This window comes from Benincasa hispida, chromosome 8 (assembly GCF_009727055.1).
Source record: "Benincasa hispida cultivar B227 chromosome 8, ASM972705v1, whole genome shotgun sequence".
Lineage (NCBI taxonomy): Eukaryota > Viridiplantae > Streptophyta > Magnoliopsida > Cucurbitales > Cucurbitaceae > Benincasa > Benincasa hispida.
In genome coordinates this window covers 34405562-34417621 of record NC_052356.1, presented here as the reverse complement: position 1 = coordinate 34417621, position 12060 = coordinate 34405562, and the positions used below count along the sequence as shown (strand labels likewise).

The following is a 12060-nucleotide window of genomic DNA, read 5'->3' as shown; positions in this document are numbered from 1 at the left end:
CCCAATCTTGAGCTTTTTCTAGGCCTTTGTTTCACTGCTATTTATTTTTCCTTTTTCTTTCCTAGGACAAACTCCTCGTGTCATCTCTACCTTCATTTTAGCTTGCCACACAGATGTCATGCAAAGCATCGACTACGAGTAATCCTCACACTTTAGGTTCCATTCACTTCCTGCACTAATCATTTTGCTACAAAAGAAAGCACGGGTGTCATGCTTGCCCCTGGCTACTTTAGTTAGTTTTGGAAGGAGGAGCGTCATCCTAACTTTATTTATTTTTTCTTTTCTTTATTTTCTTTCTCCTTTTTTTTGTTTTCTTTTTGACTTTTTTCTAGCACACATATATACATATTCCCATAATAGATATTTACACTGATACACAAAATGCAAAATTTCTCCTCCAAAACTAAAATAGGCAATGTCTCCTTGCTTGAGAAAGCGAAACTATAAAAGGGGGCAAAAGCAAGAGTATGACTTTTGGCTCGGTTGCAACATGTAAGGCTAGGTTCTCCGAGTGTACTAAACTAGTGTACATGTAGAAGACTAGCCTAAGGAGGTTTTGCACAAATAGACAAAAGTAAGAGTCTTGGTTTTGTATCATTTGGGGTTGAATGTAAGGTATGCAAAAGGAGATATGCCCTAGATATCATCATCAAGAGCTACTTTGCACAACAAATAAAACAACATGCATCAAACTATTTACAAATAATGCCAGCCATACAAACATAATTCCAGTAGAATGAATAATACTAACCTATCAAAAGCAAAAACTAACCTAACTACACATAAAAGAAACTAAAAGCAAAGTAAAAATAAAATGAGTTATGAGATTATCAAAGAAAGAACAAGAGAAGGAACATAATATTCCTCTAATAGATGAAGTATCATCATCAACTTCTAAATCTTGTTCTTCATTCATAGTGTCGTGAAGGATGCGACCCGGGAAAGAAGAAACAACAGGATAATATCTCAGTCTAGCAGAGATAAGGAATTTTTGGAAGGTCACGTTTCTCTCCTTAGCATATTTCCAGTAAGCACGAGATTACTCCATGAACTTCTCTAAACAACCAACCATATATCTCACCACAATAGTGGGATGAACAAATGGAGCATTGACACCATATGGCTGCTGATGAGGTGCTATGGCTTCATCACCAGCCACAGAGGCAGGAGTTACAGTAGGAGGAGAAGACACTTGACTTGTTGAGGCAAGTATGTAGAATGAATCTTGTTGATGATCTGACATTGAAGTCTCATGATCTCTTTCAAGAAAGGAGAAGGTGGTATCATTTAGGGTAGTATGCATTGAACTCCCCGACAGGGTTGTCTTGGAAGGGGGAGAAGTTGTAGATGGTGATTTTGTGGCCTTACCTTTCCTAACGGCCATATTTCCTTGTAATCTTCTGATTAGGCTAAGATCAATGTGTTAAACTGGTATGGCAACCCTAGAGGGGGGAGGGGGATGTGACTAGGGTTTAATTAAATTTTTTTCTTAAAGTTTACTCAATTTGATCTAATTAGATATTTTAAAACTAAATTAATAAAAACTCTAATTTATACTAAATAACAAGATTGATAAAAATTATGTAACAATATACTCAATCAATCTCAACCAATAAAATCATACAATTAAAATTAAATGCAAAATAATTAAAGAGTCAGAGGAGAAGACACTGATTTTTTATAGTGGCTCAGTCAAACTCGACATACATCCACTTTCCTAAGTGCCTCTTGGGATTTCGATTAAAAAATCTCCTTTGACTCTTTCCACGGATGAGAGTCAAACTGCTACCTTGCTCATTTTATGAGTTCAAGAGCAAACTCGATTAAAAAATATTATAATGGTTAGGATCCAACCATTATAATATTTTTTTAAGCTTTAAATCACACAATAAAACTCTCTAAAAAGAGTGGGTATATGAGTTTAAGCTCACACACTTTAATCCTCACAATATAATAGGATTTTTTCTCAAGAATAAGATGAAATGAAACAAAATTGGAAGCTTGTAGAAAGAGTGACAATGGTGACTTTTTTTTTTTTTTTTTTGCTAATTTTAAGGATTATAAAATGTGAAAAGTTGAAATAATTTTGGAGAAGATGAAGTATAAAAAAAAAAGTGGGAAGTAGGGCAAAAAGTGGATTTTATTTTGGACCATTGGATTGTTCAAAAAGTTAAAAATCGAATGGTGGAGATTTAAACTCTTAGACACAAACAAAAAAAAAATATAATAATATATGCCTTTTAAAATAATTTCTTCTAAAACCCAAAAATAATAATAAAAAAAAGAGCTCACCATTTGTAAAAACTAGTCATTAGACACATATAAAATAATATTAAATTCATTTTTTTATTTAACAAAATTGTTTTTTTTTTTTTACAAAATCAATTTCTTTTAATTCTCTTTTTTTTCAATAAAAACTAAAATCCACTGGTTGCAAATTTAAAAGCCCCATATGTCACTCACCTATAGCTTAAGTGACAATCTCTAATTGGTCTAATTTGATGATTAATTCGTCATGTCACTTCCTATTGCTATATCTTTTTTATCCGAAGTTCAATTTGAGTGATTCAAGATGGTGATAGAGAAATTTCAAGCAATATAAAATCTTCAAGAGAACAACAGTGGATTCCACCACAAGGCTCGTACAAAATCAATGTAGATGCATCTTGGTATTCTTCTTCCAGATCGATTGGGATTGGAATTGCCATTCGAGATGATAATGGCTCTATCTTTACCGTATCTGCTATTCATCTTCAAGTTTACTATGAAGCGTCCCTTGCCGAAGCCCTCGCCATCAAGAAAGGTTTAAACTTTGCAGCTTCCTTAAATTGCCAAAACATCCTTGTTGAATTAGACAATCTTCAAGTGATTAACCTAATCATGGGGAAATCTATTGTCGTTGCTAAAATCAGTTGCTGGATTGAGGAGATAAACGTTCTATCTGAGAAATTCGATTAATGTGTCTTCACCTTCATCCCTCAAACCTATAATTTGCTCGCCGATTATGTAAGTAATTGATATTGGAAAAAAAAAGAAACTATGTTAAGGTTGAATAATAAAATTTTGTGAATGTGAATTCATGAGGATAGTACCAAAATGAAGTGTAATTAATACAAATATTGGAACATGATTGAAAATACACTTCTACGAAAAGGATTATCATCACAAAACATTGATAATATATATATTGAGATTGGCTTGATGAATAAGTCAATTATTATCATTTTAAATGTCATGTTTTCATTTTTTTTTTATAATAAAAAACTATAGAGATAGATTGGTCAAACTTCTGACCTAAAAAGGGGAATAGTGCATATCAACTAGGTTCAAAGATCAATTCAATGTCTAACACTTTTGTAAGAACAAAATCAAGGGCTAATGAGAAGAATAACAGATTTTAACTTTTCATTTGTAAAAATAGTAAATCATCATTTCATTCATAAAAATTGTAAAACAAATTAAAAATAAAAAATAAACGAATTTATAAAAGTCTAAACTACTCCAACCATACAAATGAGATTGCATTTGACTTATTATGAAATATACGTAAATACATTGTAATTAAAACTAACATCTAGAGACTATCGGTTGGCTAGGCTCTAATCACTACACTGTCCTCTTTTCCAACCAAGTTGTTGCCATTTTCCTCTCCGAAGTTGGCTCCTTCGCCAACAATACTACGGTCGTGAATAGAATCACTATCTCTAAATCTATCATCTCAACCATAATTTCCTCCACTCTACTCAAAATTCTGAAAATCCAGATGTGGACATTTTAGGGTTAAGGAAAAATTAATTACACCATATTTCGGATGAGGGTTTTGTAGTCATCAAAGATCTTTTGAAAGTTTTTGGCGATACTTCCAATGAAATATATATTTATGTGACCTACAAATTCAGTGTAATTAGTTTCCAAACTATACCCAACAAATAGACTAAACTTAAAAACAAATACACTGCAATTAAAAATCACTCAACCAAAACATCTACATCGTTTTTGAACTTGCCCAAAATTCTGTAACAATACTTTTTCTTGGTTCTAGACCAAAATATTAGTTTAGTAGAGTGTGAAAATCCCAATTAAAAATCATCAATTGAAATTACTAACCAATTATGATGTGGTGTTGATGTTAGTCGTGGAGATCTGATGAATAGAAGAGAAACAAACAATATTCGAGGATGATACATCATTCCTTGATCAAATCAATCAAGATGGGTATAAGACCCCAAGGCAAGTAGGTTAATACCAACACCATCTGTATGCTTGGCCTATCTTTTCACAATGGCTCGATAGGAATCACTTTGGAAAAAGAGACTCTGCGATCTGAACTTTGGTCGTGGTCGATTAAGCCGAGTCTTTCATCCTGCAAAGTAGACTTGTCGTCAATTATCTTCCGCGATTCTAATCACATTAGGATTTCACATCTTTGTCTTCCACGATTCTTATCACATTAGATTGGATTAATATATTCAGAAGTTGGAAAAATCTTAGATTGGATTAGATCGACAAGATGTTTAAAAGATGTGTTTGAAGCAACGAAAACTTCAATAAATCAAAAGTCGTGGTAATAGTTATTTTCATCTCACTTACCATTGAACAAAACTCTTAATTGTTTAACAACCATAAGAAAGAAACGTCGAGAGGATGAAAAAAGCTAGGGCTACATATTCTAATATTTTATGTTTGAAACAAAAGGATAATAAATATCATATTCAAAAGTATTTTAAAACTGTGAATCTTGATTAAATTTAATAGAAAGTATAATAAAAATAATAAATTTCAGTTGGGATAATTAATATAATATGATAATTTAAATTTCAAACAAAGATTTTAAAATTAGTTGTGTAGAATATTTAAGCATTCAAATAAGTATTAAATTTGATACATAAATTCATAACAACTACTAAAATCGTGAGATTTAAGGATGATTATCCACTTGAAATAATCAAGCTAGTTGGCGTTGAAAGTCTGCTGGAATATATAGTTGAATTAATTACAGTCTCATTAATACAAATGTCGAATTAATTACACTGCAATTAAAAGAGATGATAAAGGCATTTTTGGATTTCCAAAAGTTCGATTCACGTGATCTCCATTCATTTTTCTATAATTCAAAACTACTCTATCTTTTGCTATTTTTCCAAATGATAGTATAATTACGACTATTTACCTGATTATTTCCAACATTATCAACGTGTTAAAAAAAACATTATCCAACTTGGTCCTCAAGCCCAATATTAGAAACTTGAAAGCCCATCTACTTGTAACTAAACCCAATTCATAACTTAACCCATTTTTTCAGTTATAAATATTTACAGATATATCACAATGCAAAAGAATTTGCAGATATAATAAAATTTAGATTATGTTTTCAAAATCTATGAGCATTATCATTAGTAGGGGTATATCAAGTGATAGACCATAGCGTTGATAGGAGTCTATCAATGATAAAGTCTATAACTGATAGATTTTACTATATTTACAATCCTTTTAAAATGTTACTATACACTTAATTATTAATATTAAAAGTGCTACCCAACATAATTACCTCTTTATTTATTTAACAAAAAAGAAAAATACATAAATATATATAGTATATACCACTACATTTATTTTTCTCCCATCAATTCAAAGAGCCTCAAAATAAACATATACTGTTTTTACCGCCTCCAAGATTTGATTTTTCATCCTAAAACTAAAATTAATTAAAAGGAAAAGAAAAATACATTACTCTATTACGTAAAATTGTGGTAAATCATTATCCAAATATAAATGCATATAAATATTAGACTTCCTAACCCTAATTTTATAGCCATAATTACACTGTATGTTAATTGTAGTATATATAACATTGGAAATATCCCATTTTAGGTGTTTTACTAAAAGAATTACACATAAGATATCAAAGTCTCAACAATTTCATACTAAGAATATCATTAATTGTTTCATTTCGGGTAATTCCTTTCTAATCACATGAATAATCAAATTTTAATAATCAAATATTGATTCATTTTTCACACGCAAGTTCAAATTTTAGCTATAAGTTTAATGTCATAATCTCTCCTTTATTGGGTCAATAGGATTTGACAATAGGTAGGTGAAGCATTTATATACACCAATAATGGCTGTTTATAGCATATCTTTAATTAATATCATTAAGCTTTTAATTTATTTTTTTCCTTTTTGGAATTCGCATATTATTTTACTAATTAAGATAAAGGGTATGTTTTAATTCGTTCATATTTTGTGTAATTTTGGTAGAAATCGAATTTTAAATTGCTTTAATAGACATATAGGGTGAGATTTTATCTTCCCCCAACCACACCCATTAAATATTTTCTTTAGTGGCAAAAGAATAATTTTTCTTAAACTTTTTGTTTCTTAATTTGTTAGGCTTGATTCCATTGGTTTAGCTTTTTTTATGTTTTATGAGAATATACTCAAAAATTCAGAAAATTAAATATTCTTCTTTCTTTCTTTAATTTCGTTTAAGAAGAAAAATAACTCTAAAATTAGTTGAGACGAATTTACTAAAAAATTCATTCATAATTTGTGTAAATCTTTGATGAGATTAGTTAAATAACATATATTGTTATTTAATATTTAATCAAATGGATTTAATTTAGGATATTTGTAACTATAGAGAAAAAATCTGTCAATCTTTGATTTTTTTTTTTTTTTTTAAATTTCTAATTTCATTCTCTCTTATCTTGTTGTACACATTTTTTTAGTTTTTTTAAAATTTCTTTCTCTTCTTCTATTTTTACATCTTCCCTCCATTTTTTTATTTTTTGATTTTTTTTCTTTCTCAATTTTTACTTCTTCCTTTTTATTTTATTTTATTCTTTTCTTTATCCGATTTTTACTTTTTTTCTTTATTTTTTATTTTCTTTCATTTCCTTCTTTTTCCCTTTCTTTCTCTTTCCTTTATTTTTTTTTTATTTTCTTTCATTTCCTTCTTTTTTTTATTTTCTTTTTTAAATTTTATTTTCTTTCTTCGGTTTTTGCTTATTCCTTTTTCTATTTTTTTTTTCTTTATTCGGTTCTTGCTTATTCTTTTTTTTTTGTTATTTTTATTTTCTTCCCTTATTTTTTTTATTATTTTATTTTATTTTCTTTCTCTGATTTTTTGCTTCATCTCTTTCTTTTTCTTTTCCCTTATTTTTAAAATTTTTCTTTCTTTTATTTGAAGTTTTTCTTCTTTTTTTTTTCACAAGAATTATGAGGTTGAGTTCCGTATCCAGGAAAATACTCAATTCATAAGTGACTTAACACCAACAAGCCAATCATCAAGTTTGATTATTATAATAAATAATAAATATAAATAGCAAATGAAAGTCTATCGGTGATAGTCACTAATATTTTCTATCATTGATAGCTTAATTTTTTTTATTATATTTTCATAGTTAATAGCCACTTATAGAAATCTATCATTATTAGCCAACTTAGTGAATTTAATCAATAAAGTTGAATCTTGAATTATGTAAGTGAAATGCCTAGAAGTTATCACTAATAGCATGTTTATCAGTGATAGAAGTTGTCATCGAAAGGAAAATGGACTTATAAATGTTTGGGAAGGACAAGAAAGGGGCAAAAAGGTGTTTAGTGGCTATGATTGATAGAAGCTACCACTGATAGCATGTTACCAGTGATAGAAGTTAATACTAATAGCATGTTATCAATGATAGAAGCTACCCGATAACACGTTATCTGTAATAGAAGCTACCATTGATAGCACGTTATCAGTGATAGAGAACTATCACTGATAACATGATATCAGTGAGATCATTGATAACATCTTATCAATGATGTTATCAGTGAACGAAGCTATCACTGATAACCAGAATATGAGTGATGTTAGTGATATCGGTGATAAAACTTGGGTGATATCTATATATCGAGTTTCTTTCAAAGGTGATAACCAGTTATAGAAGTCTATCATTGATAGCCTTAAGTGTTAATATTTCAAGGTTGATTCTCATTGACAAAAGTCGACTGATAGCTGTTATCAGTGATAGCCATGATAAAAGATTATTAGTGATAACTACTATGATATTCAAAGTTGTTGGTCTTCTTTCAAAACTGATCACTATTTATAAAACTATCATTTATATCCACTGATAGCCTTAAGTAGTAATATTTCAACTGATAGCCTCAAGTAGTAATATTTCAACGTTGATTCCAATTGATGAAAGTGAATCAATGATATCTACTGATAATTGATAGCAAATTAAAAGTTAATATTTTAAGATTGTATTAATTTTTCTCAAATTGAAAGCTAACGCTAATAGCAACTATCATTTATAACAATTGATAGAAGTTATCAACGATAGCAGATGATAGCAGTTATCAGTGGTTATCACTGATGGCTGCTATCAGTGGTTATCACTGATAGCTGCTATCAGTGATAGCTATCAATGATAGCTTTTAATTTGAGAAAATCAGGAAGAAGCTAACAAAATGGTGGTTAGGCATGAGTTTTTTAGTCTTTTACCATTTTTTGATCTATATATGCAATTATTTTATCCTTATACTACATATTCTATTATTTTAGGCTTGAATTCTATTTATGCAACTAGTCCTTTAATTTATTTAGTATAAGTTTTTCCCATCATGTCATGCTCTTATCTCAATGGTACACATACATCATTTTGATATTATATGGGAATCAAGTGACATTCTAAAAGAACAATAACTCAAACAAATTATTAACACTAATCTTTTTTTTTTTTTTCATTTAAAATAATATTCGACATAAAAATTTCAAACAATATATAGAAAATTGCTTACATTTGAACTTCCTTTTAATTAAAACAAATGAAATGAAGTTACGAAAAATCAAACCTATATTGATATATACGGTTTGACTTTTGGATCAACTACATAAAATCATCTACAAAATCTAAACATACAAATCAACTCACTTTTATACTACATATATACTAATTTTACAAATGTTGAACGACTTAATAATATATATATATATATACAAAACAAAGTCAAGTTTGGATAAATTTATTCCTTTCATAAAATTTCAACACAAATTACCAAAGAACACCCACTTGATGAGCTAAGTTTTACATTGATGTGATTTTTTAAAAGAAATATTATTGCTTGTTAAACCAAGTTTTTGCCATAACTTAACTACAAGGGCCCCTTCATTAGCTATATATAAAGTTATGGTTTATTTTTATAGAGACAGATTCTTTAAAGTAATAATAATATTAAATGGTGGGGGGCCATGTCATAATGGAAGCTAGCTTAGAATAAGCCTAAGGGCAAAATTTTTTAATTTGCAGACTTGGGTCTGAGTTGGAAGCAACCATAGATAATTAAAACCTTATGGACAAAACAGCAAATTTTCCCAATAAATTCATACTATACAAAAACTAAACTAACAATAGTAGTCAAATAATTAATATAATCAATCTCAATTCCCCCCACAAAAAAATGCTTACAAGAACTAAAATTGGATTTAATTAAAGCACTAACACTTTCTCCAATAACACATAATGATATTTAAAAAAAAGAAAAAAATTGCAAAATTTCCTTAAATGAATCCAAGATGTGGCATAGTGGGTGGGAGTTTGAAAAAGAAAAGTTTATAGCTTATGCTTATTTATTTAGAGATTTTATGGGAAAAAAAATAAATGAGAAGGAAACATTATCATTTAGGATTTGCATATGGTTTTGGTAGGAATATTGGCATATGTCAATATCAAATAAATATTTGTGGTTGATATAGACATGAGAGGTAGAAGATTTGTTCTAAGCAACCCCCCATTTTTTCTTTTTTTCTTTTCAAAAACATTTAGAATAAATTTCTGGCTAATTTACATTTTAGAAGTGAAGCCCATGCATTTATATATCGGCAAAAATTATTCCAAAATTTTGGTACATTACAAAAGGATATATCAAAAGGGCATATTATAAATAATAATAATAATAATAATAATCTGAAAATTTTGAAGGGAAGAAAATTGCCCATTATGAAATAACACTTTTTTATGAGTCTTTTAATTTTTTGACCTCTAAATGGGTACCCATCTACCTCTTTTAATTTTCCCTAATGGTCCTTTTTCTTCTCTCTTAAAGGAAATGAAGAAGGGCCTTCAAAATCAAAACAAAGCTTCTCATTTTATAACCATCCTTTTATTTATTTCTTTTTCTTCTTTTTAAATCTCTCTCTCTTTCTATAATGGAGTTGAATGAAGATTTGGGATTTGGTGAAAATCCATTTAATGGAAGCTTGAAAAGGCATTGTTCTTCACATTTGATCATGGAAACAAATAGGGTGATGAGAAGAGAAGGTGATGATCATGAAGATGAATCAAATGGTTCTTGTGGTTTCCATAGAGAAATATTGTTCCCTACTATGAACACTACTTGCCAACCCCCTACCAACAACAACAACTGTAATGTCTTCTCTCCCAATTCCACCTCTTACTATAGCAACGATAACGTTTTGGATGTCGTTGAAATTCTCGACGTTCATCGTCATCATCATCTGACTGTAATGGCCGAGAGGAAACTAAGAAGAATGATATCAAATCGAGAATCTGCAAGGAGGTCGCGAATGAGAAAAAAGAAGCAAATTGAAGAGTTGCAATACCAGGCAAGATTCTCAAAGACCTATATATATAATTTCTTGCTGTAAGATGTCGTAAATTCAAATATTGAAATGTTGATAGAAATTTAATATGTTCTAACTATCAGGTAGGACAATTGGAAGTTTCGAACCGACAATTATCGGAAAAACTAATACAGGTGGTAGAATGCAACCAACAAATCTTGCATGAGAATGCAGAACTGAAACGAAAAGTTTCTTCACTTCAAATTATTCTAACCGATTTCTTGACTCCATTGAGAAATTGTGAAGATGCTTTTGGGAACTCAATTATTAAAAATCGAAGAGATGAACCAAATTCCTCCTAGGTATATCTTTAATTTGCATGAACAAGAAGAAGAAGATCAGGAACTATCATATATATCAAATATATGTGTATTTTCATCATCACTAGCTACCTACTTTTTAAATCTAAATTATCCCATCAGGATAATTACTTAACTTTTCTTTTCATTGCTATTTCTTTTCAATGGGTTTCAGGTTCTTATCTTTTTGTTTTTCTGATCTTTAACAGTTGACTCGACAAAGGACAAGATGCTTTAATTCTCTCTATTTTATTCCTCCTTAAAACTTTCAAAAGGGAAAGATCATATTAATATATATATATTTAAAAAAACCTTAAATTTGTATATTATAGTTGTTGTTGTATGAATTTTCAAATATACTTACGGTCCATTAGAAAAATACATTTTTAGTATACAGTAATTAAGTCGAGATATGAAGATTGAGACCTTTTCAATCTTAAAGAAAGAGTATATATTAATTGCAGTCGAGTTATATTCACTTTAACATATTGTCTATTATTATGAAATTTAACGTAAAATTTTAAAGCTTTATTTCAATTTTCTCTAGGTTAATTTTAGTTTCTATGATTATATCATATTTCCACTTACTACTAAAGTCATGAGGAATACAAAGTTTCTTAAGATTAGAATGGAAAAGAAAGCTATCTAAAAAGTCAATTTGAGTGTAATTTAATGAAGAATACACCCATATTAACAATAGCTCATCAATTAGCTTAGTGTTTGTACAATCAATTTTGAAGTTAGAAGTTTGATCCTCCATCCAATAAAAAAAAATATATAAATTTAGACAATCAAAAAGTCAGCTTAGCTTAATCGGTTAATGGCTTGTATGCCAATCCTATTATATTTAAGTAAATTTAAATATAAGAGGAATAGTTTTAGGGTGTGTTTGGATTACATTTTCAAATGTTTAATTTAAAAAATAAGTCATTTTATAAGAAATTAGTGTTTGGCAACCATTCAAAATATCAATCAATTTTGGTCAAAAGTGTTTAAATAAAAATGAGTTTTTTGAAAAAAATATTTTTTTCTTAAGTCAATCTAAGCCGACCCTTAGCTTATGGTTATATAACTATTTTTTTTTTCTTTTAGTTAAAAAAATTAGTGATTTTTTTTTCAAAGGTATTA

General features: G+C 29.0%; 1 protein-coding gene across 1 annotated transcript; it reads left to right on the top strand.

Moving 5' to 3' along the window:
• Window positions 1–10072: 10072 nt before the first annotated feature.
• Window positions 10073–11200, top strand: LOC120083621. The gene is made up of 2 exons (XM_039039455.1): window positions 10073–10615; window positions 10717–11200. Exons 1-2 carry the CDS (start codon window positions 10199–10201, stop codon window positions 10933–10935), a joined length of 636 nt encoding a protein of 211 aa, XP_038895383.1. The 5' UTR covers window positions 10073–10198; the 3' UTR covers window positions 10936–11200.
• Window positions 11201–12060: the final 860 nt, after the last annotated feature.

Bases quoted from the DNA above. Each gene is read 5' to 3' on its own strand.
- LOC120083621 (XM_039039455.1), top strand. From the start codon at position 10,199: ATGGAGTTGAATGAAGATTTGGGATTTGGTGAAAATCCATTTAATGGA. The intron at 10,616-10,716 runs GCAAGATTCTCA...TCTAACTATCAG, and splicing joins TTGAAGAGTTGCAATACCAG to GTAGGACAATTGGAAGTTTC.